General features: G+C 38.9%; 1 protein-coding gene and 1 pseudogene across 1 annotated transcript; both read right to left on the reverse strand.

Annotated features, from left to right (window-relative positions):
* On the reverse strand, positions 1-22,408 carry LOC134225419 (partitioning defective 6 homolog beta). Its single transcript, XM_062705480.1, has 5 exons — positions 21,884-22,408; positions 21,592-21,817; positions 954-1,081; positions 796-893; positions 1-737 (listed from the first exon to the last, which is right to left on the reverse strand). The coding sequence occupies exons 1-5, from the start codon at positions 21,944-21,946 to the stop codon at positions 308-310; spliced, it is 945 nt and encodes a 314-aa protein (XP_062561464.1). The 5' UTR covers positions 21,947-22,408; the 3' UTR covers positions 1-307.
* A 680-nt stretch (positions 22,409-23,088) lies between these two features.
* Positions 23,089-26,643, reverse strand: LOC134225420 (rho GTPase-activating protein 100F-like; annotated as a pseudogene).
* Between the last annotated feature and the right edge of the window lie 1,302 nt (positions 26,644-27,945).

Below are 27,945 nucleotides of genomic sequence, written 5' to 3' on the forward strand. Positions count from 1 at the left end.
TAATTCCTGGGTCTGATTTTTCCCAAATGCATATACTGTATTTTTTAACAGATAATATAAACTTTTATCTCATAATCTAAATGCAGACAATATAAAACGAACGGAATGGTCTACGCAATACTGTTAGCAGTTATCTATAAGTTGGTACACAAATAGTCTAAAAAGACATCTAAATAGTTGAGTCACGATTGACGCACAATAGTGTGCTGTTTATACATTTTACGTGGAGGCTGTTGTGGGAAGGCATCTCTAGAAGGTAAATTGTGGTGCTGGTTGAAATTAAGTTATCTGATCACTGTTGCTGAGCTCACAAATGAAGCACCCCATCTTTTTGTGTGATCAACGCATTTTCTTCAAGAGTGGCGGCACCGGTAAGATCTCGTATTTCGTCCTGATCGTCCTGGTCGTTCTCCTCCGAACCCGTTGTGTGGTGTGATTGGTGCGAACCTCCGGATAGCTGACTGTTGCGTGAGAAGGAACCACGTCTCGGAGGAGCCAACGTTCTTTGGTTAGCAGGTTTCACCGTGATGATCAGGTTTGAGCTATTGGCCACCATCATGTCGGTGACCTGATCCAACGTTTTGCCATTTACTTCAATGCCGTTCACCTCAAGGACTTCGTCATTTACTGCCAGCAAACCGGTGCTTTCCGCCAGACCACCAGGCACCAAACGGGAGATAAATATACCGGGCTGTTTTTCCAGACCATTTGCTGTTACACGGACTGATGTGCCATCGCTGGAATAATTAGGATAGTAATGTGTAACCATGATTAATCATATTTACGTTGACTTACCGGATGTAGAAACCAAGCGGCTTATCACTGCCATGCTTTAGTAAACGAACTCTTCTACAGGTTTCTGGCACAATATCAACATCAATAATTGCAGATACCTGAAATAATATATTTTGAATTTAAGTCTTCTGCATATAATATTATTTATTAGGTCGTACTTGTCGGAAGTCATGAGGATTCGAAATAGCTAGACTTTTAGATTTTACAGGTGTTTGTCCAAGGATGCTACTTATGAGATTTCGTGGCCTAATGGTTCCATATCCGGTGATTTCTTCTATGCTGTCTCCTAGAGGAAAATAATTAAAAAAAACTTGATTTGTTTGACATCATAATAAGATCAAATAGAAGATTAGAAGCTGTATAGATTTTCAAATTAGGTGAAATGGCATTAAACTGATTACATATTTTTTTATCGGAAACTAAAATCAAAATATGTATTCGATTTGCTCTTATCGACAGCATGAATAATTTTCATTTTGATGTTACTATTTTTACCGTTAAAAGGGGGTGTCTTTCGAAAGGCTGAATACTTATTAGGCTGAAACCCGAGCAGGAGCGACGACCTCGATAACAGAAATTGATATGAACTAGCCTTGCATAAGAGGTAAAATACCAAAAACTTATATGCAGAATACTTGAGGCATAACGTGCTTAGGTATTTCAATACCAAACGAATAATAATTGGTTACCCGAGCAGGAGCGACGGCCTCAATAACATAAATTGGTATAAAGTAGCCTTGCATAAGAGGTAAAATACCAAAAAAGAATACCAAAATCTTATATGCAGAATACTTGAGGCATAACATGCTTAGCTATTTCATTACCAAACGAATAATAATTGGTTATGCATTTGGTATTGAAATATAATTTAATAACAGAGTATGTTATGGCTCAAGTATTGTGCATATTAATTTTTGGTATTATCACTTTGGTATTTTACCTCTTATGCAGGGCTAGTTCATAACAGAGTATGGTATCAATAACAGAATTAGGTATTATTGAGCTAATTTCTCTTGCTCGGGAATCCCCAAAGGCTGAAAATATCAGAAGGCAGTTAATTGATCAGAAATCTGAAATGTATCGGAAGGCTGAAATTTATGTGATGAAATAAATCTCAACCATACGAGTTATTGTACCAACCATGTTGAGTTTGAGTGGTTGAATAGTCAATAATAAATAAAGAATAAATGATACAGAATAAAGAATGAAGAATAAAGTATCAGGAGAGCTATTTAAACACGGTGGTGAGGCACTGGCTAGAGCGCTGCACTGGGTCATTACCAAGATTTGGGAGGAGGAAGTTTTGCCGCAGGAGTGGATGGAAGGTGTCGTGTGTCCCATCTACAAAAAGGGCGATAAGCTGGATTGTAGCAACTACCGCTCAATCACATTGTTGAACGCCGCCTACAAGGTATTCTCTCAAATTTTATGCTGTCGACTAGCACCAATTGCAAGGGAGTTCGTGGGGCAGTACCAGGCGGATTTTAGGGGCGAACGCTCCACCACGGACCAGGTGTTTGCCATTCGCCAAGTACTGCAGAAATACAGCGAATACAACGTGCCCACACATCATCTATTCGGGCCGATGCCCACGTAGCGTTTTTTTAACGCTGCGTGCACGTGGCGTTGAAAAAACGCAGGTGTGCATCGGTGCGGTGCGGCGACGCTGCGTTACCGCTTTTTCCCGATGCACACATGCGTCCTTTTAACGCCGTGTGCACGCAGCGTTGAAAAGACGCTACGTGGGCATCGGGCCTTCATCGACTTCAAAGCCGCATATGATACAATCGATCGGGACCAGCTATGGCAGCTAATGCACGAACACGGATTTCCGGATAAACTGACATCAAAGTTGATCAAAGCGACGATGGATCGGGTGATGTGCGTAGTTCGAGTTTCAGGGGCATTCTCGAGTCCCTTCGAAACGCGCAGAGGGTTACGGCAATAAGGTAATGGTCTTTCGTGTCTACTATTCAACATCGCTTACAATAATCGAATCAAAGTATCGATATCACCGATATATTGGTATTAACAAATCGATATATCGGAAAATCATATGATATTTCAATTTAGAATATATTTGTTGTAGTTAATAATTATTAGAAATAACTATTTTTCTATTACAAAATAAAATATGCTTCTAGAGTGTGCTAGTAGAACAATCATCGACGGGGGCGTTCGTCGTAGCGGCAGCGTTTTCGGCATGATACTGATCTCACTATTTTCCGTTCGCTCGACAAAAATAAACCACTGAAGTTTTGAGAAATTTGCTGAAATTTCACTGACATTTGTTCTGTATTTCTCTTCGGGTTATTTTGATTTTTGACAACAGAAAAATCTCTCCGGAATTTCCACGGAAGTAATTATTATTATTATTTTTATTTAAGAGGCGTTCAGCCCTTGGCTGGCTCACCTCTGCGACCACGGAAGTTTTTGAAAGTGTAAATTTAATGTTAAAATAAAACTTAGATTTTTTTTAGAAAATCCATTCTATTGAAATATTCTTAGCTGAAAAAGGAAAATCTTTTAAACTTCCACGAGAAATTATCTTTTTATTTCACACTAGCAGACCCGACGAACTTCGTTTCGCCTAAAATTGATTTATTTTCTGATTAGATCTCGAGTTATGAAGAAATTGGTGTTTCATTTGTATGGGAGCCCCCCTTTCCAAAGCGGGGAGGGGTCTCGAACCATCTTAAGAACCTTCCCCGGCCCCAAAAACCTCCACATACAAATTTTCACGTCGATCGGTTCAGTAGTTTCCGAGTCTATAAGGCACAGACAGACAGAAATTCATTTTTATGTATATAGAAGAAGAAGATGAAATTCCTCTGAATTTCAGCAGGGAGTTCTCATCGATTTTCACGGACATTCTTCAAAATTTACGCAAAAAGTTCCTCAAAAAAAAAACTAAGTTTTCATCAGAAAACCCGTAGCAATAATTTAAAGAAACTCTTTTTAATTTCTACGAGGCATATAGACGAATCCAAGTAAAAATAAGAAGAAGACACACGACGGTGTTAACTTTGACAGATCCTACAGCACAGCATAGGAAGATCATTTTAAAATGCTTATAATAAATTCTAGACAAAATGTAATTAAAATCTGATTGATGTATGATACGGAAAAAGTTCCGAACTGTATGATAGATACATTTTTGGCAAATATACAAAAAATTGAGATAAGCCTAAATATGTAATTCGGAACTTTTTCCGTATTGTACATCAATCAGATTTTAATTACAATTTGTCTAGAATTTATTATAAGCATTTTAAAATGATCTTCCTATGCTGTGCTGTAGGATCTGTCAAAGTTAACACCGTCGTGTGTCTTTTTCTTATTTTTACTTGGATTCGTCTATATTCCATTATCACAAATGTCTTCCTAATTTCTCAAGTAAATTCATCTAATTCATCATAGAAACACGTCAAATATACGATTGAATTAGCATAAGGACTCAAGGGCCAGTGGCATGACAGATGGTGCACAACGATGTGTCAATGCAAAATGTTGAGTTGCCAGAACAATGTTGATGGTAGCACACACCTCACACCATCCGCGCTATAAGTCATTTTATGAGACAGATTCGAACAGCTGATCGAAATTTTGAGTGAACGGCTCGGTCTTTGTTTTGGTAAATTTGCATGCAATCATCATTTCATCATCATCATCATCATTTCATTCCATTTTCGCAAATGTTCCTTGTAAAATGTAAATATTAGTGTTAGCTCTCCTATCATTTGAGCTTTCTATAAAATGGCTTATAGAGAAGAAACCTCTAAACCGTTAAAGGCGAGGAGCTAGATTTTACTATAAGGTGGCGCAGGTCAGCGCTGCGTGCCACTAGTTCTCTCTTTTACTCTCCCACTGATCTTATGCAACGCAAATAGTGACGTCACTATTTGCGTTGCATAAGATCAGTGGGAGAGTGACGGGAAGTGATGTACAGTATCCTCCCGCTTATCCGGACCTCGCTAATCCGACGACTCGTTAGTCCGGATCTCGCTAATTCGGAATTTTCCGGATTAAAAAGTATCAACATCCATTTAAACACATTATGCTGTCAGTTTTCAAATTTGTGCTGTGATTTCGTTTTGGTTCATTTGTATTGATTTGACAGTCGGATTAACGAGAGAAACCCCGTTAGTCCGGCCATACATTTGTCGGATCAGCGGGGGTATACTGTATATCCTAAAATTGATTATTCCTATCTAAGCGTGTATGTGCTATAAATAACTTTATAGCATTCGATATGTCAAAAGATTATAAAATAAACAGACCGAGCTCTGTCGGTCTCTTTCGTATTCCATCATCCAAACGAAAAACAACGTTTATTCCAACGCTCCTCCGAAAACCATCATTTTATTACCGCGATCTTCAACAGTGTCTAGTTAATTCCAGAGTCCACTTTGTGCTTCCCTCGGTTCGTTTCACGTATATAATAGAAGCACAAACAATCATCAAATCGTCATCATTTTCATCATTGAATGCTTTTTTTTCTACAACAAATATGATTTTGAAAAAGTATCAGCGGCGCGTGTTTACTCTCCACCTACTTGCTGATATATTTACAGTTACATCAAACAACTAAAAACCGAAATACGCGGCTCCAAAGTTACGAGGTGATAATGCTATAAAGAGTCACAAGACAGAAAAAATAACACGGTGTGTAGTGCTTCCCCGAGTCACCTTAAAAATACAGCAACATGGATATGAAACCATGTTGAAGTACATTCTTTCACAAAACATAATGCAATTGTTTTTTTTTGTGCTACTTAATTCTGATTCAATATAATGATATCGAAAGCAAAAATATCGAAATGACCGATATATTGAAAGAAAAATATCGATACAAAAATATCGGATATCGAAACAAAAATACCGATATTCCCCTACACGCTTACTTCAGTTCACCCAAATATGGGTGAAGAGTACCTTAAATCGCCAAAAAGTGCACATACCTAGATTTGGGTGAATCATCGTTTACCCATATTTGGGTGTTTCAGTATAAGCTGGGTACTGCGGATAGAGCCGCTTTTCTGCGCTCAAGTCAGCAGAGGGATATTTTGAAATCACTCCCATAAACAAAATTATTTTGCAGTTACTTGGCTGTCAAACATTTCCCGCTCTTCGAATTTCTCTTTCCACGCTGCATGAGAGCGCACAAATGCGCTAGACTCTACATGACTTTACGATTGTTTACATACATTCATGCTCCAATCAGCTGCTGAATCTCGTGAAATTTCGTAACGAGTGCTTTTTAGTTGCATCCCCACTAATTTTCCACTGGAAATATAATGTGAGAATATTTGATACATGAGCATGAGCATGAGCATGAGCATGATTGACCGCCCACGGTTGCTACTCCGTTATTGCCAGGTCAGCTGTAATTACACAGAGAACCAACAGATGATGTTTGGGACTAACATCATCTTCAATGTGTAAGAACTGGTGACCCAAAAATAAGCAATACCAGCGCCGGCCGTGTCCGAATGCAGGTCAATTAGGGAAAGGGGAGGAAATTGTTGACGTGATACTCGCTTTGATAGAAGCCGACGAGTCATCTGCACTTCCACGAGAAATCACTGGGATGTTGGATATATGGGGTAGGGAGTGTGGCAGGGTTCGTTTTGGTAAACGGTATGCCGTGTATTGCGTGTAGTTTGATCGATGAAAACAAAACTTTTTTTTATATTAAAGGCCGCACAAAGCAGAACACAATTTCGGTGATCGGCTGATCGTTCTGCTTACCGCACAAAGCAGAACACAACTTTGATGACCGGCCGATCGTTCTGCTTACTGAAGAAAACATATCTGGATTCGATTCAAACTTTACCTTTATAATTAATTCACTCACACGCACGAAGCAGAATAAAATTTCGGTTACCGGCCGATCGTTCTGCTTACCGCACAAAGCACAACAAAATTTTCGTTGACCGGCCGATCGTTCTGCTTACTAAAGAAAACACGTTTGGACGCGATCTCCGATCGTTCAACGCTCAATGCAAAACACGAACAAATCTGCACTCAATATATGTTCCACTGATGATAGATCAACAAAGTCGAATGTTTTTTTTTAAATCCACTGACATTAAAATAATATTATTACCACTATTCAAATTTTCTTCCATATATCTTCTCGCAAAAAATATTTGATCATCAGTTGATCTGTTTTGTGTAAAAGCTGCTTGGTGGAATCCTGGATCTCCTGGATATTTTTTCAGTCTTGTTACAAGCCATTTAGCATATATTTTGCACCTAAAATACTTAAAGTTATACGTCTAAAATCTGTTGGAATTTTTTATCCTTTCTTTTTTGGAATTGGAATTTGAACTGATGTCTTCCATTGTTTTGGTATTTTGTTATCTATCCATACTTTCCTTATAATTTGATATAGTTCTTCTATATTTTCCTCATTACTATATTTCTAGATTGCTTTGAGAACAGGTCGCATGTGCAAAAGAGAGGATCTCCTTGCTTGCGCTCTCTTTAGCTAAAAGATTAGCTAGTTTTACATGTTTCGTTACATTTTCACTTCAGCACGCTAGACAAAGCTATTGTCTTCAGATATTTGCCAAAAAATCCGAAGTAGACTTTAGTATAGTTTTGTAATAATCGGAAGAGAATGGAAGCAAAGAGAGACTCTCCCCCGCACACACGACCTACTCTCAAAGCACTCTAGATTTAATATATTCATTTCTTATTTTAACTAATCCTGTTGCCTTACCGTTTGCTAGTTCAATTATCTCTTATTTCCTCTCTACTTGGTTCTTCCGTTAATTCTTCTTTATCTTCTTGAATTATGATTGGGTGTCCTTCTGTTAATTCTAATTCTTCTACCCATTTCTTCATGTTTATCAATGGATTTCTTGGTTTTCTTTGTCTTGTAAACTGTCTTAAATATCTGTATGATCTTTTAACTCTATCTCCAATTTCATAATCTTGTAATTCATGTAAAATTTCAATATTCTTTACTCGTAGTGTTCATTGACTGTTGTTTTGTATTCCTGTTTCCTAATATTAATTTTTTCATTGAACCATTCCATATTCATTCCTTTATCTTTTGCCGCTCTCATTGTTTTCCTAGCTTTTAGTAATGACTAAAATAAATACTCCCCCTAAACAATTAGAAAATTCCCATAAAAAATAGAAAATTGCAAATAAAGAAATCAGGGTAGGAGCAATAAATAAATATAAAATTTTCATACATAAAACAAAATTTCCATAAATTATTAAAATTTTTCCACAAAACAAAAATAAATAAGCACTTTTAAAAGCAAAAATTGCAATTATAAAAGAAAAATTCTCCATAAAAAAAATGTTCCACGAAAAAAAATACAAAATTTCTATAAATAAATCAATATTAGCAATAAAAAATTACAAAATATTCCACAAAATAAATATATTTTTTCCATAAAAAAATTTTTTTTTTCTTTTTTTTCCACAAAATGATCAATAAAGAGCAACAAAAAAATAAGAAAATTCCCATGAAGAAATATAAAAAAGCAATCAAACTGTGCTTTTTTCCATAGATGATCCCTTCTTTAAAAGCGTTCAAAGTTCATGTAAAATTTCATTAGCTTTATTGCTTTCCTGTACCTCCCCTTGGAAACCCTCCCATCCCCTTCACTACTCCCTATTCATTATTTTGTGGAAAAATTTAGTTTATTCCATTCATAATGTTTCGTCTCTACCATCATACCTTTTATATTTGCTTCTTGTAATACCGCTATGTCTATTCCTGTTTGATTAAATTCTTCGTCTATCTCTTCTCTCTTACTTTTGTGGCAGCAGCCTCTCACATTCAAGCTTGCTATTTTGAAAATATTGGAATTCATTCTTCTTTGATTCTGATATTATAATTCTTTATTTCTAACCGTAGTGTCTTCGACCATTGATTCTTTCTTTTTGTTTTCCACATTACATATCAGGAAATGTTATTTTCCTTTTTGAAGTACATTTTATCCACACTATCTATTTGTATTTCGTTATCTATGGTACTTTCAAATAATACTATGTCATTTTTTTAATTGGTTGTCATTAACAAATATCCTTACTTTCGTGTTTTCTTGATATACTTTAATGTTCATTCCGGTAATGTTTGCTATTGCCATCCAAATTTCTGTGCATGGAATAAGTGTTTGTTCCTGTAGGTTCTTTCTCTTAATATCTGTCTGTAGAGCAATTGTAATTGGTTTGAATTCTGGTAATTCCGGGGAAATTTTGCTTACTTAATGGCACACCGACCAAATCAAGCTTTGTGGTCCCTTGACTATCCTTTTCGCAACTATTCTTCCCTCTTTAACATTACAATAGAAATTTTTATTGATAACATCAATTTTCTCAACAATTTCCATCATACTCATTTCATCCAGCACATCATGATTCCTAGTTTTTCCTTCGTCTGTCGATTTCATTTCTACATTTTTAAGTGTTCTTGAGTTTTCCTCTTTCCTTATATTTTTACTATAAACACTTTCATAATGATTAATTCCATTATAGTAAATTTCAATTGTTCCTTTTGACTCATTACCAAACTGGTAATACAACGGTTCATAAATTGGATTAAATATTTTAATATCAATTTTTAAATCTTTTTGATAGCTATAAATCATTCAGTGCCTCCTCATGTACCATTTGTAGCAAGATTATGTATGAAATTCTCTATTCTTCACTATTTTCTTCTGGTATTTCTTTAATACCGTCCTGCATTGTTGCCATTATTATGTCCTTCAATTCCACTCTATGATCCCATAAATAATCTTTTACTTGTTTTCTCAATGTATTTGCCATCTCCTTAAATTCAATGGTGAACATACTCCAACTAGTCAATTGTTGCACAATTGAGTAAAACGTGCAGTTTTCGTCTGCAGGAACTTTGACAACTTTAATTTTATAATTGAAAAATGCTTTTTCTACTGAATAATTCATTTTCACAAAATAAAAATTCAATTCCTTTTATTTTTATTTGATTTTGTCAGAGATATAACAAACAATCACTCTATTTTTATCTATTATTTTAACGTTTATTTGTTAATATTTGATTTGTTTTGTTATTATTTTGAATAATGATTTTCTTATTGTGTTATTTAGTTGATAAAATTTGGAATATGTCTTCAATACTATGAACAAAATTGAATGAAAAACTATTAGTTTGAAAAGAAAATAGAGCATGAGCATGAGCAGGAAAACCGTACAATTCGTAGTTGCTACTCCGTGATTGATTAGAACTTGCGAAATTGCACAGAGAACCAATTGAATGGAGCTTGGGTTTAGCTATCATTCTCAATGTGCAAATTTCGGAAATTCAATGCATTTTACTAAATCAATTACGGCGCCGGCCACGTCCTTACGGTCATCAAGGGAAGGAAGGATTATTAGTTCAACTCTCGTTGCTACTAGAGACCGAGTATACCTCTGCATCTCCACGATAGTCTTAGGATAGGATATTGTGTTAGTATGAAGGGATATATTATCTGGATTCACTTTAGTAAGTGATGCGATCTATGGGATAGGAATATATGAATGAGAATTAGAAGTACTAGAGTAATGAGAAAGTATTAAAGTGAATTCTAATGGGATTCATTTTTTACAATTAGAATTTGAATGCTATTGGATTCTAATACCACGCACACGTCTACCACACCATCGCTACCCGCACATCAACCTCACACATTCTTACTTGTATGAGGCCTGCACGAGCATAGCGACCGTATATAGCATTCGTATGCGGGTACAAATGAATACCAATCTATTTTTACATTTTATTTACTGCTACTAAGTAACAGGCAGCTTTTTATAACAATTCTATATTTAGAATCATACTTGCTAGCAATGAGAATTTGATTTGCAAAGAGATTGAGTTATATGATTAACGAAATTATCTAATAGGAAAATTGGAAAGGGCCAGGGATCAAACCCTTAATCTCCTGCTTATGAGGCAGAAGCAGTGACACAAGGCCACCAAGCACCCTTTTTAGTTTGAAAAAAAAATAGAGGAAAAAAAAAAACCAAAATAAATTAAGTGTAAGATAATAAGGAATTAGGGAATTATTATTGGGTATTATATTTTGGTAACTAAACGAGTTTTTTCCTTTATTTTTGATTTCAATACTGTGAATATGATAACGCGGGTTTTGGTATAACAGATATATTGTAAGAGAAATAATCAATAGTCAATAATAATATTTCACTTGAATAAAACGTAATTATATTTTAGATTAATTAATCACTCGCCGAATTTCAAATCCAAAATTTTTACGGGAGCCTTAGTTGAAAATATTTAATTTTGAAATTTCTTACCTTTCTAGTCCAAAAGTTCTGTTAAATGATTAATTAATATTTTCACTCACTCTCACTCTCACTGAAACTTCCAAACCTAAAACCAATAATATGCTATCTAATTTAATTAAACACTGCCGAAATTCGCAAAATTATTAACATCTGAAAAATGACAGGAGGAAAATTTATCGCGTCCGATCTTTTGGATTGCTATGATTCCTCTCAAATCACGGTTTCGCCTTTTCAACATAAAAATACTATCTGTGAGAATATTTGATACAAAGAATAAAAAACTCAAACAAAGTTTATTTTTATTTTTTTCCAAAATAATAACAATACTTCTCAATATTAGATCAGAAACGAACATAACCACAATCTTCAATGTTTGGCTCCGGCACAATAGAAAATTTTGGCTTCAGTTTGACAACCAAACCGATTCTATCCGCACCACCCAGAGTATAAGAACAGTTTATAGGTGAATATTACCCAAATTTAGGTACTTTTTTGAGCTTCCACGCGGGGTCTTTTGAGAGATTCAGAATTACATATTAATTGTTCGGATTTTTTGTTAATATCAAGCAAAAATGTTTAAAAGAATTCGTGATGAAAATCATTTTTATTTATAAAAAAATATTTATGGTGCACTACAATGGGGTAATGAACTATAATTAAGAATTATCTCAGGAATTACTGATATATAATACCGGGAGATGTTCCGATGTAAAACCGCAGAACCGAAGAAGTTGAAGCGGATTATGTTTGTTGAAACAGAATGATGTGGTCCTTGCTAGCGATCTACTGGTAATATAGCTAATGTTGCGTATTATTCTGGACATCTGAAGCTGATATTTCAATGGTCGACAACCAGTTGAGTTGACAATTGTTGACCGTGGACAATTGGACCGAGGTCCATCTATAAAATAAGTTTTAAATTAGATTTAACATCTCTCGGTTTTTTATGGCCGTCGCAAATTCACCTTTCATCGAAATTTCCTATATCAAATGCAGTAGGACGAATTTCTTCTCATGGTTGCCTCCACTACTGCAGAATGAAGTTTCCAAGTGGTCGAAGCCGGCCGGAAACAATCTGAAATTATGGAAAAATATGTACGTGGAAGGTGAAAATAAAGTACTTCTGGCTATAAATATTAATTATTCAGTTGAATACTCACCGGTAAATGAGATATACATCTTCAAATGTAAGAATTCCTATAATAATAATCTATAGAGAGGAGGAGCACACTGCTCTCCATGATGATCTCGATCTCGACTGATCGAAAATGTTTCGATTTTCATCCAAATATGGGTAAATTAATTCACCCATATATAGGTATAATGCAGCTTCACCAACATTATAAGTGAATTTTACTGACTTTATTGGTATACTTCACCCATAACTATGATGTACCCAAATATGGGTGAATCAAGTACCCATAAATAGGTAAAGTGAACTAAGCGTGTAGGTAACACCTGGGTACTGCGGATAGAGCCGCTTTTCTGCGCTCAAGTCAGCAGAGGGATATTTTGAAATCACTCCCATAAACAAAATTATTTTGCAGTTACTTGGCTGTCAAACATTTCCCGCTCTTAGAATTTCTCTTTCCACGCTGCATGAGAGCGCACAAATGCGCTAGACTCTACATGACTTTACGATTGTTTACATACATTCATGCTCCAATCAGCTGCTGAATCTCGTGAAATTTCGTAACGAGTGCTTTTAGTTGCATCCCACTAATTTTCCACTGGAAATATAATGTGAGAATATTTGATACAAAGAATAAAAAACTCAAACAAAGTTTATTTTTATTTTTTTCCAAAATAATAACAATACTTCTCAATATTAGATCAGAAACGAACATAACCACAATCTTCAATGTTTGGCTCCGGCACAATAGAAAATTTTGGCTTCAGTTTGACAACCAAACCGATTCTATCCGCACCACCCAGGGTAACACAAACAAGAATTAATAACATTTAATTGATGTTTATTGAAAGTATGTTATGAAATGTTTAAAATTTACACAAATCTGAAAAGGGGGAGCTGAAATAAAAAGATGACTTATTCGTTGCTTTTTGTTGAGATTGGTGTCTCTGAAAATGCGAGGTGAAAATTATTTGGATTCTGGACAGTTTCACCATAAACACTCATGTCGTTAGTTCGTACTACCAGATAGGCAAATTAAGAGAGAAGCGAACCAACACTACCCGGGCAGAAGCAATGAACAGAATAACATAACATTATATCAAGACAAAATTTTCAAAACGACTTATCTGCTTTTGTAAACAAAGATTCAAACGACGATTTGACGAATCTGATAGCTCTCCCACGCAAACCAACACCATCAACAGATAGCGGAAACCTTCATCTACCTATTGGTGGTGTTGGTTTGCGTGGGAGAGCTATCAGATTCGTCAAATCGTCGTTTGAATCTTTGTTTACAAAAGCAGATAAGTCGTTTTGAAAATTTTGTCTTGATATGGACTTGATTGATATAAGAGATAAAAGAACAGGCAACAATATAAAAAAATTGAACCGAAGTATCTTTTGAATATCAAGGTAGGGTATGATGGGGCAAGATGTGTCGCCCAAGGCAAACCCTGAATGCCTCAAAACAAAAACATTTTAATTCAACTTTTCTATGTGGATCTATAAATATAGCTCATAATCTGTAAGCCTGGGGTATGAAATAACAAAAACTTCAATTTATTTTTGAGTCATTAAAGTAGAAGTCTATTTTTCTATTAATCAAAAAATACCGGGGTAAGATGGATCAAACAGCGGGGAAAGATGGGTCACCTTTAAATTCTGCAATTAATATTGTTCTTATTCACAATATTAAATTACACACAGATAGATAGGTTTATTGTCAATGATTTTATTAAATAGAAAAAGATTTTTAAGCTTCGGGTTAACAAATGGCTCTACATTTAAAAATGTCTGCAATTTCTTATGAAAACAAGCCGTCCGTGTAATGCTTTCTTAAAGACAAAATTTATACATTTTTAATTAACAAATTAACATCATTATGCTCAAAAGTAACCTTAAAATGATTAAATCAGCAATGGAAAATATGTTAGAATGTATGAATGTCTAATTTTCGATCAAAATTATTTATTTCAACGCAGTTAGTACAACATCGCCTACATTACTTATGATACTTTTACTATATTACTAAAAATGTTTAAATTTTACATTGCTCGACGAGATTACATGTTTTATAGAAAGTGTGTTTCGCATAAGAAACAATGTTGAAAAATATTTTACATTGCCAATGACATTTTATCATCAAAATTGAGAAGTTTAAAGACATAAAAAGTGACAATAAAGTAGAACCAAATTGGGAATGGCACATGATATTGATCACTTCTTACAAATAGCATAAATTGATCTCCTCATGATATTTTAGTGCAAACAATTGATATTTGTCGCATGTTCTTTTATCTCTTACTAGTTGAACGTACCCGATCTCGCTCGGGTTTGTATTATTTTGCATTCTAACTGTCAGTTCATCGTAGTGCCGCAAACTAGATCATTTTTTGGATCGCATTGGGTTTGCTCCCAACTCGCCCTAATATTGCATTTTGATAATTTTTCATCTCTCCCCGTCAAATTTGGAAGCTATACGATTAGTGATAAAAACTTGCAAATCGGCCCATCCGTTCGTGAGTTATATTGCTTCAAAGGAAATGCAAACTCATTTTTATATAGATAGATAGATAGACAATCATATCCATGTAGATATTTTTGAGCCTTTTTCTTCTACTCGGGTAACACCTTGGCCTTTCTAGAACTTTCACAAACAGAGATTTTTTTTCTGTTTCCACAATAAACGCATTCGATTGTTGGATTTAATAATTTGATATACAAAAACCAAGTAATCACCTGTCAGCACTAAGAGAAGCTCGAGCACTGCTGCAATTATTTTCTATAAATACATTAAACCAGCCAAACATTGCTCCTGTATCACAACAAAAAAGATTTTTTTAAACTTACGGATCCATTAAAAATTACTTGTTGACTTACAACCGTCGAAAACATATTAGAAATTTTCAAACCATTGGGTACACCAAACCAATTCGCCATCTATACATCGGCTATTCAAAATGCAAGGAGATCACACAATACATAAAGACATTGGCCAAACAAAAACTGCAGCTGGAAACGCCAGTATCACAGTTTTTAGAGCCACGTTTGGAATTCCATCCGGACCCGGAGCTTTCTTCATTTTGAGACCTTTCGCCACTGACAGCTCGTCGTTGTAGACTTGCATACCTGCAAGTGCGACTCTTTCTTCATCTTCGTACGGTGTAGGCGGTCACGTTGTGGAATCATACTGCGGGAAAAGACCGTCAACGATTATCTTCAGTTTGTCTGAACACATCACCGCTGGCGACGCTTCGCTATTGCGAAATAAGTATTGCCCCAAGGATCAGTGTTGGCTTTTTTGCACAACTGCTTGAAGCAGTTGGACTTACTTGTTGATTTTAATATCCTGTTTGAAAGCCTCTCTAGCGGCTGTTCAATGGCTCCAGTTTCCTCGTCGCTGTCAACTCGAAGTGCTTCGATGAAAAGATCCTTGTTAAGTCCTTCGTCTTCCATCTTCGCTCGCTAGTCCTTATCTCTCTGCGAGTCGTCGCTAGCCATGTTTCAACACTATACCGTGATCGCTATGAGTGTAGTAGTCCTCACAAACTCTGCAGTTCATGTTCCTCGCCAGCGAAAGACTGTAGAACGTGACGTCGTTAATGGGCCGTCTCGGCGAAATGTACTGACGGTACCTTCGTTGCCTCCAGCTAACTGTAACCTTATACAGATATGTTCCGATTTTATCACGTTCCGATTTTGTCACGCTCCGATTTTATCACGCTCCGATTTCGTCAACAAAATTATTCCGTTTTTATCAACAAGAAAATTCAATCATTTTTTAGAGATTAAGCTTTTCGAATTGAATAATCTGGGGGTTAGTGTCTGGCCAAATGTTGTATTTATAGTATTTTAAGCATTAGCGGTAAAAAATCCTTAACTAACAAGATAAGGTTTTTTTTTTTGTTAATGTTTAACAAAAAAAATGGGTTTCGTACGGAGTTGCCGAATAATATGCAATTAAAAGATAAGGTTTCTCTTCACCGACTTCCCCCCATCGAAATAAAAGAGACAAGATGTGGGTTTGTTTGCATTGACACATTGTTATTTGGCGTTCTGATATAACCGCAAGATCTTTGAGAAACTTTTTCGGTTGTTCTAGGCCGTCCAAACTGTTCTGGAGTACATATCCTCGAATGCATTAGGAAATATGTCTACAAACAAAATCTCCTAAGCTGGGATTTATATCCAAAAATATCTATGTGATCATAAGACATAAATTGATCGAGTTTTAAATAAACGTAAACTATTTCAGGGTCTCCAAAACACCCTAAAGTTCAGAACATGTGATATACCCGATCAATCAAGCCTTGAACGACGTATTCGTTGAACATCTTAGCAGGTACATTGAGCGGGTAAGATTTCACTCATTACTTTTACACGCAACTATTGGCCTTTTAGTTTCTCCAAAACATCCTTAAGCTCAAATTAGTTCAGAACATGTGATCTACTCGATCAACCAAGCCCTGAACATCGTTGAACATCCCAGCAGATCCATTTAGCCGATAGTATTTCACTCATTATTTTTACAAGCTACTACAGGCCTTTTCGGTTGTTAAAAACGTCCTTGAGTTCAGAACATGTGATCTAGTTGCTCTACCAAGTCCTGAAAGATGTACCTGTGTATCGCTAAACATCCCAGAAGGTCCGTCGAGCCGATAGAATGGTACTTATTACTTTTACAAGCTACTACAAGTCTTTTCTGTTCTCTAAAATGTCCTGGAGTTCCGAACATGTGATCTACCCGTTCGACCAAGTCCTGCATAACATCACAAACATTCCAGCAGTTCCATCGAGCTGGCAGGATATCACCTAAAAAAGCTACAGTGGACTCTCCATGAGTTGATGTTCTAAGACTCGATATCGAATCGTTGGAACAAATTATGCCGTACAAAAATATTACTTTGATAGTCTTTTCGAACAATTTTTCAAGAATTTCTGTCCTACATCTCAATACCGACTGTATTACATTTCTACAAAACGTCATGAAGCTCAGATCATTTCAATACCGAATTTTCAAAAGGACTTTGACCTAGAATGATCCAACTTATGAATGATGTTAGATATGATATCCCAGTGAGTCCATTTAGCTTATATGACTTCAATCATCACTTGTACTAGCCATTGTAGACCTTTACGGTTGGCTAAACTATTCTGGAAGTTGTATTGTTTTATGTAATTATCCAAGTCCGTTATACGCCTCAACAAAAAAGTCCGCAGCTAAATTGCTCGACACAAACATCTCCTTAGTTATTGTGCATCTAGTAGATATCTTGATCTTAACTCACGATCATTTTGGAAGACCTTCGACTTCTTCTTCTTCTTTTGCTATGGCTGTACATTCCAACTGGAACTTGTCCTTTTCAACTTAGTATTCTATTAGCCATTCCTCAGTTATTAATTGAAAGCTTTTATATGCTCGCCATTGCATAAGTATGTACAGTCGGCTCTCATCGAGATGTTCTATATCTCGATATCTCTCCCTATGTTGATGCATTCCTCAGTCCCTTCAATCTACATACATTTGGGCTTTCTACATCTTGATAACCTCCCTATCTCGATATCTCTGTATCATGATGTTCTGATCATATTTTGTTCAGGATTCACTCTCCTTATGTCGATATGTTCAAATTTTTAGGCTACTAGACCAGATTTGAACAATAACAAACATATCAACAACAGTAAACGACATTTGTTTTGTTGTCCTTTTTCATAGAAACGATCTTTTTTGGATCTAGTACCCACTTTAATTTTCCTTCCATTCCTCGATCTCTCCCTATCTCGATGGTCCCTTCAATATCGAGATGTTGAGAGGCGATTGTATCTAGGAATCTAGAATGTGTCCCAACCAAAAACCGGACCGTAACTAACCGTGAGCACCTCTTATTCCCGAAAATTGTGTTTACATCATTCCTTTTGGATATATTAAGTATACGCCAAAGACATTGCAAAAACTTTGATTGATTGACCTGGTAGATACCTTGAGCTAAAGTCAAGAATGTTTTGGAGTACCTTGAACATCTCGAATTCAAGATAATTGAGTTTGCATGGTGCGCACATGCTTATTGAACCAGGTTGGGTACATATCGATGTTGAGGACTTTGCAAGAAGCCTTTTTTGTCCGGTAGATACTTTGGGTTGAACTTGGGAACGTTTTGGAATACCTTGAACATCATTGAGAAAACTGGATTTAAATGATGCGCATGTGCCTATTGGACTGGATTGGGTATATGGCGATGATGATGACTTTGCATAAGCCTTGGTTGATTTGGTAGATACCGTCAGCTGAATTAAATAACGTTTTGGAGAAATAAATGTCTCAACGATCAAGATGACTAAACTTGATTGAGTCTTCAGAATTATTAAACAATGTTGTATAGGATCCAAATATTTCAGATTCGTCTACAAGCTGTCAGAAGCAAAATCTTAGCTAGGTTTTGGATATCTAGGTCTTCAAGGTATAGTCAAACTTGACCTCCAATATTTTTCCTGGGTAGCCGACATCCAGATGAACATGTTTGCTGAAGAAAGTGGGGACCTAGTTCTCTTCGGTGATTGTTTACAGCCAATCTCAAACCCTGGGCATATATGACCCATCCGTCCCGAAAGGGTTAAGGAGGTCAACTATTTTCAAATTTATTGTTATGTTATCAACGGATGCCACCTTACCTTAGGGAACGTCCATAAATTACGTCACGCTTTTAGTGGAAGGGAGAGGGTTTCTAAAACTGTGACTACTCATATCAATATATAAGATATTTCATTCAGAAAGTGGGACAATGAATGGAGGAGGGATTGACAATGGTTAATTTTTCGTAACATCATTTATGGACGTTCCCTTGATGCACTCCTTACTTATCAGGATCCTCAACCAGTCACCATTGATGATCAATATACATTTCCTATGTCTTTTCACTAACGTAATTTGTTTGAATAAATTTTCACTTATCTAACACTCAAGCAGAACAGACGTTCTTTTATTAACCTGCGATTACAAAACAATCCCAATATCCTCTGTGAATTGCAGATAAGTATTGCGTTTATATTTTAATTGCACTGAGCTCGTTCTTATATGATCGATGAATGAATTGACTTGTCAAATCTTACATTTTACCAGCAATAAATCATTTTTACAAACATTTATGGCAAAAAAATCGTCTAAGAAAATTATTCCGATTTTGTCACTGTTCCGAGCAGCTACACACGAAGATCCCGTTAATTTTGGCGATAACGAAACCTTGGCTACAGCTATCTACCACTTCACTTCTTGAATAGAGAATTTTACCATCACTTGGCAATCGCCGATGAATCCGCCACCCAGTTACAGTTATTGCTTCGGTTGTCGTATGATGTCACAATGATTGAGATTTAACTGGATGATCTGCATTCATCCCGTCCGCTATCGCATACTTATATGCAGGGCATCGGAAGCCATCCATCATATAGTCGTTCCAGTCCTCCGGTTTGCAGAGCAGGCATTTCGGTTGCTTCGTACAGTCCCTAGCAACGTGTAATACCTCGCCACATTTTCTACATAGACCGGATCTGCGACTGGAATCGGTTGGCTCAGGATCGAGTCCAGTGGAGAAGGATTCTCCATTCGGCGTAGGCTCATCGAGGAGGAGCTGTAGTTCATTAGGTAAAGTACCAAGTAGTAGAGCGATGATGTTAAACACGCTAATTACGTGTGCTAATTCGGAGATAACGAGTTCGATTCTCGTTCGGTCTGGCCGAGAATGTTTTCGAGTCTCGGCTATCTGGGCATAGAAAAGCTTTCAATACCAAAATGGAACACTAACTTGAAAAGTAGATCAAGTTCCAGTCCAATTGGAATGTAGAGTCTGCAGTTAGCCTTGCGAGCAAAGGCGCAGAATTGCCAATCCGTAGATGGCGAGTTTGATTCTCGGTCTGGTCTAGTATGTTTTCGGGTGGGAAACATTCCCGACTCCGTGGACAAAGTGTATCCATTGTACTTGCCACAAATACAACTTATGCAATGGCGGGCATAGAAAAGATTTCATTTAATAACTAAGGAAATGCTAATATAATACTAAGTTCGAGTTGAAGTGTAGAGCCATAGATGAAGAAGAATAATTATTGTTGTTTTTCCTTTATTTATGTCGTTATGCAAAATTATGCTTCAAATGAAGGAACGAGAAAATTAACAAATTCAAAATGATACTCAAAATTTTGAAGTGAAATGAAAGACGCGATACGACTTTGTAGTTCGAGAAAGGCAAAAAATATGACTAACATCCAAGTACCGTTAGAGAACGTTTTATAAAGTAAATCGTATCACATTGCATCAATACATCCGTAGGAAACCAAAATAATTGTTTGATAACAAGAACCTCACCAAGTACCTAATTGTAGGTAAATAAAGTGTTCTCTATCCAGTTATCACAATCTTGTATCGTTGATACACAATCAGTTCACCAAATACCGTTAAACAAAGAACTTTTTATCTATTCATATGTGGCAATGCATTTATTTAATATACAGCATAATGCCGTACATATCTGTTTCCTTGTTTCCGCTGTCGCCGAGTATCGCATCAAATTAAGCGCAAGTGAATCACTGTTTGTATATGCAAGTAATAATCCAACCATGTATGTTTGTCGCGTACTGGCTGTGCGACTGTTCGTAGCATACCGTAGTAACAGAATGAAGATTATTGTTCTCCATATAAGTGGTGTTCGATAGATAAGTTGATTGCTGATTGTTAGGGTGTCCTAAAATCCGTAACTATGTCTGACTGCACTACGATAGACTACAAATCATTGAAAAGATGACAAAAATGTATGATACCCATATGATCATATTTCGTAACTCGTATTACGATTAGAACTCCAAGACCGTATAAAAGTCGTAGGTATCGTGGTACTAATTTCCCAACAGACCATACACGATCCGACATATCCGTTCCAATATTTGCGTTGTTAAACAAAACAAAAAAGTCATTATTACAAATAATTAATTATTAATGTTTTTGATGAGCACTTATTAAATTAAAAAATTAACTTCAATAAAAATTAAAAAAAAAGTTTCTAGAGTGAGAAATGAGTAAGACTATGCGGTTATGCCTTTTTATCAATTGCCAAAAATTGGATTATGAGCAGGGAATAAAGTCTAGCTGATAACTATTGAATTTAATGAAGATCGGCCGTGAGCAATGAACGAACATTGTTATTTTTCATTTAATGAAAAACGGTTACAACAACGGTAAAGAAATGGACATCGTAACTCGTTAAAAACTTTGATTTTCCTAAACCACCCTAATGATTATTTAGACGGCAAACTACATCAGATTCTATAAGAACAAAAGTAATTGATGTTCTACCAGATGAAGTGCAAAACCCAAACACACTTACCTTTCCGCTGGATAATAACGCGAAGCAGCGGTCGTGCAGTGGTCAGCGCTCGGCCGAAGTTGTCGTCATTGTTAATCGGCAGCAAGTCATTATCTCGCGGATCAATGTAGGACACCAGTAGTTGGGAGCGATCCAGTTTGTGCAATCTTTCAATTAGCGATTGGAATGCTTCGAAATTGTGCTGCTCAGACCGTTTCAGGGACCACCGTCGGAATTCGGCATCAAACTACACCGGGGAACAAGAATCTTTAATTTGTCAAATCCGGAACAATCAGTGAAGATTTTATTTTACCTTGGACTTTATCTCAATGTGATCACTTTCGAGTTTGGAACTCGCTATTTTATTTTTTGACATTGTGATCAATACATCCGACGGGGCTTTACCGCGGTCAAAGTTGGATCGAAGATAAAAATCTAATCAATATCACTGCACTTTTCACTTAATTGTTTCAGTTTTCTTTTCCTACTACGCGAATATCGTACCACTCTTCCTGTCTGGCTGATAAATAACCCGCGATCCAATAGAAAAGTTATATGAAAGAAGCGGAACGACAGCCAAAAGAAACTGCATCGAAAATTTCCTCTTATTCAATACTGCGATTTAGCATGGTTTGAGCACAAGATGCGATTTTCGTATTTTCTGGGAGTAGAACATTAGGCAATCACTACTGTCTTATTGGGCACAGTTTCTCGCGCAATGGAATGATTATTTTAATGCTAAAAAGTTCCGAATAACAAAATACCAAATAATTTTCTGATAAAACCTAAAAAAAGACGTTTCGCCACGGACGACGGAGGCACTCAACTTGTGATGGTTTCAAGTTATGACGTTACGCGAAAAAAATTAATGCACTTTTGACATATAAACTGTCAGAAATGAGTGTCATCAATCTGAATCGGTTATGAGTGCGATAATACTAAAGACACACTGGTGGTACAAGGACCGTGGTATACCACGGTTATATACCCTAGTACATATTGTACCATGGTTTTCCACGTTGTACCAGCATCCCAGCAAGGAAGGTTACTCTAACTTTAGCATAATGTGCACCTAACCTGTGAGATAGTTACACTAACATTCTCTCTAACGGTTAGGGTAAAGTGAGGCTAAAGTTACGCTAGAATGACACACTTTTGTTAGGTATGTTTATGCTTGGTGCATAATTCCATCTAACCTGTTACACTCACGTTACATCAACGTTAGATATGTTTCGCTTTGGGCGATTAGGCAGCGGTTAGGGTTGTTTTAAAAGGGATTTCATGTTGATTTATTTACACCCAGCTGTCATCGGAGGCAGAATATATATGTACTAGTAAAAGTACATATACATAACTGCCTCGAATGGCAGTTGGATGTAAATAAGTTATCAATAAAGAAAAGGATCGTGGAAAATTATATATTTAGCAACTAAATAGTACGGAACCCCTACAATTTTTACAGCGTTTTGAATTTTCGACAGAACATCCGTGCTGTCCCGAGGCCAAGTTCCGTTCCGGTGCAGCTTGCGGGCAGTTGCCGCAGGAGAATAGTTAATGAAAGTGCACATCTATGACACAGCTTGTGTCGATGTTGAGGATCCCACGATCCATCCAGCAACCCGGATACGATCGCATTCCAGTACGGAATACAAATCTCGGATCATCGGATGCTGCACTTGAGGTGGTTCAGGCGTAACCCGTAGTCCACGACCGGCAAGCAGATGGATCCACAGCATTCCGGATATTCGATTGCGCCAACCACTGTAAAAGCAAAACAAATAATTATTTCATAGTTACTAATTTGTTAACAAGTTCCGTCTCACCTGTCTTATCCAGTTTGAGCTTGGAATACTCGGCCGGGTTGATGTCGATCGGATAGTGGGTGCGTGGCAGTGTTGTGCTCGATGTAGGTGCCGGGCTCTGATGGCCGGTGAGGGCTGCTATTGCCGATGCTGGTGCGCCACCCGGACCAGCTTGAGTCATTTTCAGCAGCTGTCGCATACGCCGGACACTTGGCGAACGAATTGACGACGGCCCAATATGTTGCGAGGACATAGACCGTAGCGGCGGTGAATATATGAAGGTACCACCGGCTGCTGAAGATGTTTTCGGTGTTCTTAAGGTCCATGGACTGGCGGCCAAACGCTGGCGAAGATCTCTAGGCTCCCTTCAGATGGGCAGTGAGTACTTGGGAGCTGAAAGGATTTCATCGCTTTCGTCCTGCAGACGGTCAGCTACACGGCTCTGGAGACCCATACATGCCCCGGGTCGAACGCGCGGGATTGAGTTAAAGTTGGCAAATTCTGGACCACCTCCAAGGGTTTGAGTGCTGTCTCGAGCTTTCGTGTATGCCATGGCCGGGTGGGCCACGATCCGATGATGGCTTCCGTATCCGTATCTGTCGCATACGCCGGACACTTGGCGAACGAATTGACGACGGCCCAATATGTTGCGAGAACATAGACCGTACCGGCAATGAATATATGAAGGTACCACCGGCTGCTGAAGATGTTTTCGGAATCTTAAGACCGATGGACTGGCGGTCAAACGCTGGCGAAGATCTCGAGGCTCCCTTCAGATGGGCAGTGAGTACTTGGGAGCTGAAAGGTTTCCGTCGTTTTCGTCCTGCAGACGGTCAGCGATACGGCTCCGGAGACCCATACGGGACCCGGGTCGATTCAAATCTCGGATCAATGGTTGCTGCCCTTGAGACGGTTTCGACGTGGCCCGTAGTCCACGACCGGCAAGCAGATGGATCCACAGCATTCCGGACATTCGATTGCGTCAACCACTGTTAGAAGAGAAGCAAAACAAATAATTAGTTCATAGTTACTAATTTGTTAACAAGTTCCGTCTTACCTGTCTTATCAAGCTTGAGCTTAGTATACTCGGCCGGGTTGATGTCGATCGGGTTGTGGGTGCGGATCAGTTTTGTGCTCGGTGTAGGTGCCGGGCTCTGATGGACGGTGAGGGCTACCATTGCCGATCCTGGTGCGTCACCCGGACCAGCTTGAGTCATTTTTAGCAGCTGTCGCATACGCCGGACACTTGGCGAACGAATTGACGACGGCCCAATATGTTGCGAGGACATAGACCGTACCGGCAGTGAGTATATGAAGGTACCACCGGCTGCTGAAGATGTTTTCGGTGTTCTTAAGATCTATGGACTGGCGGTGAACCGCTGGTGAAAATCTCTAGGCTCCCTTCAGATGGGCAGTGAGTACTTGGGAGCTGAAAGGATTTCGTCGCTTTCGTCCTGCAGACGGTCAGCTACACGGCTCTGGAGACCCATACATGCCCCGGGTCGATCGCGCGGGATTGAGTTAAAGTTGGCAATTTCTGGACCACTTCCAAGGGTTTGAGTGCTGTCTCGAGCTTTCGTGTTTGCCATGGCCGGATGGGCCGCGATCCGATGGTGGCTTCTGTATCGCTGGAGTAATCCAATGCCGGTCGGATCATCGGTTGCTGCGCTTCATACGTTTCACACATGCTCGGAGTCCATGACCGGTAAGCAGATGGATCCATAGCATTCCGGATATTCGATTGCGTCAAACACTGTTAGAAGAAAAGCAAAACAAATAGTTAATTCATAGTTACTAATTTGTTAACATGTTCCGTCTCACCTGTCTTATCTAGCTTGAGCTTAGAATACTCGGCCGGGTTGATGTCGATCGGGTGGTGGCTGCGGGGCAGTTTTGTGCTCGGTGTAGGTGCCGGGCTCTGATGGCCGGTGAGGGCTGCCGTTCCTGATACGTCACCCGGACCAGCTTGAGTCATTTTCAGCAGCTGTCGCATACGCCGGACACTTGGCGAACGAATTGACGGCCCAATATGTTGCGAGGATATAGACCGTACCGGCAGTGAATACATGAAAGTACCACCAGCTGCTGAAGATGTTTTCGGTGTTCTTAAGTACGTCATGTATGTTTTCAGCGGAACAAGAGAACCGATGCACTCGCTTCTTATTTAGGATGTCGCGTGAGGCTCGCTGTTCACAGATGGCAGAACTGCTGGGTACTCGTCGCAAGCTAAGCTCGATATTAATCCGAGGTAAAGATCGATGGACTGGCGGTCAAACGCTGGTGATGATCTCGAGGATCCCTTCAGATGGGCTGTGAGTACTTGGGAGCTGAAAGGTTTCCGTCGTTTTCGCCCTGCAGATGGTCAGCTACACGGCGTCGATCGCGCGGGATTGAGTTAAAATTCTGGACCACCTCCAAGGGTTTGAGTGCTCACGTGTGTACCATGGCCGGGTGGGCCACGTGGCTTCCATATCGCTGGAGTAATCTAACGCCGGACGGAGCTCCTTTGGAGGGATCCAGTCGCGCCCAGCCCAGTGGCGATGGACTGTATTTCGGTGTACGCGATGGCAGAGGAGGTTCGTAACGTCAGCGGTCAAATGTGCCGCCGGCAATGGGAGCTGCTTGGACAAGGTCGGATTATAGGCTAGACCGTAACAGTGCGTGTCTCCCGAGTGATTGGTGGTCTGCGTTTTCGACTTGTGGCAGGTGTTGATCGGAACCGCTCTGTGGAAACCTTTGGTGGGATTGCGACATGATGACCGGTTACTGCTGACATGCGTTGGTTGGCGCTTGGGTAGAACGAGTGCACCTTTTCGGCAAGACTTTCAAGCGTGGCAGCGTTCTGATAGTACGAGTGCGTTCTCTTCGGTTGGTTGGTAATGACCGACGGCGGTGGTAAAGGTTTATAGCCCCAGCTGGGTGTTTCTACTGACTGGTCCTGCCGGGGACCGTAGTACAGATCTAGCTATTCGCTCTGGGGACTGTAACTGTTGATGCCTAGTCCCATACGGGAGTGAGACTACCCTACCGTATCCCATTCGGCACTCTGGTGGATCTCGATGAACATGGCGCGCGGTCCGAACCATCCAGATCAATACCCCTTCGGTTCCGCGTGATGACGACCACTGGCGGCGGCTTCTGCTCCGGACGGGACATTGAGGTGGCCCTGGTCGAAGATTCCTGCTGGAGTACCTTCGGACATTTCCGCAGGAGTTCCTTAAAAGATTGCTCCAGGAGTTCCTTCGGCGATTCTTCCAGAAGTTACATCAGAGATCCCTCAGGAGTTTCTTCAGAGATTCCAGCATGAGTTCCTTCGGAGATTCCCTCCAGGAGTTCCTTGGGAGATTCCTCCGTGATTCCTTTGGGAGGTTCCTCCAGAACTTCCATCGGAGAACCCCTATGGTGTTCCTTAGGAGATTCCTTCAGGAGCTCATTCGAAGATTCCTGCAGCAGTTCCTTCAGAGATTCCTCCAGGAGCTCCTTCGGCGATTAGTCCAGGGATTCTTATGGAGATTCCTCCAGAAGTTTCATCGGAGACCCCTCCAGAAGTTCCTTGAGAGATTCCTACATGATTTTTTTTTCGTAGATTCATACATGGATTCCTTCGGAGATTCATCCAATAGTTCCTTCGAAGATTCTTGCAGAAGATCATTCGCAGATTCCCGCAGGAGTTTCTTCGGAGCTTCTTGAAAGAATTCCTGGAAGATTTTTCCAGGAAATTCGTCTGAGATACCTCCAGAAAACCCTTCTGAGTTTCCTCCAGGAAATCCTTCTGAGGAAGAAAACCCTTCAGGAGTTCCTTCGGAGATTCCTCCAAGAATTATTTCGGAGATGCACCAAGGAATTAATTCGGTGATTCCCACAGGAATCCGTACTGAGATACCTCCAGGAGTTCCTTGAGAGATTCCTCCAGGAGTTCCTTCGAAAATTCCTCCAAGAGTTCCTTAGGATATTCCTCCAAGAATTCTTTCGGAGATTCCTAGAGGAGTTCCTTCGGCGATGCCTCCAGAAGTTCCATCGGAGATCTTCTCAGAAGTTCCTTGATAGATTCCTACATGAGTTCCTTCGGAGATTCCTCCAGGAGTTCCTTCGAAGATTCCTGCAGGAGTTCCTTCGGAGATTCGAGCAGAATTTCCTTCAAAGATACCTCGAGGATTTCCTTCGGAGATTCCTCGAGGAGTTTCTTCGGAAATTTCTCGAGGAGTTCCTTCGGATATCCCTACAGAAGTTCCTTCGGAGATTCCTCAATAAGTTCCATGGAAGATTCCTGCAGAAGCTCCTTCGGAGATTCCTACAGCAGTTACTTCGGAGAATCCTGCAGCAGTTCCTTCGGAGATTCCTGCAGGAGTTCTTTCGGAGTTTCTGCCAAGAATTCCTTGAAGATCCTTCTGAGGAAGAAAATCCAGGAGTTCTTTCGGAGGTTCCTCCATAAGTTCCATGGAAGATTCCTGCAGGAGTCCTTCGGAGATTCTTCCAGAAGTTCCATCGGAGATCCCCTCAGGAGTTCTTTCGGAGATCCCTGCAAGAGTTCCATCGGAGGAAGATTTTTCCAGGAAATCCTTCTGAGGAAGAA

Source organism: Armigeres subalbatus, chromosome 3 (assembly GCF_024139115.2).
Source record: "Armigeres subalbatus isolate Guangzhou_Male chromosome 3, GZ_Asu_2, whole genome shotgun sequence".
In the NCBI taxonomy this organism is placed as follows: Eukaryota; Metazoa; Arthropoda; class Insecta; order Diptera; family Culicidae; genus Armigeres; species Armigeres subalbatus.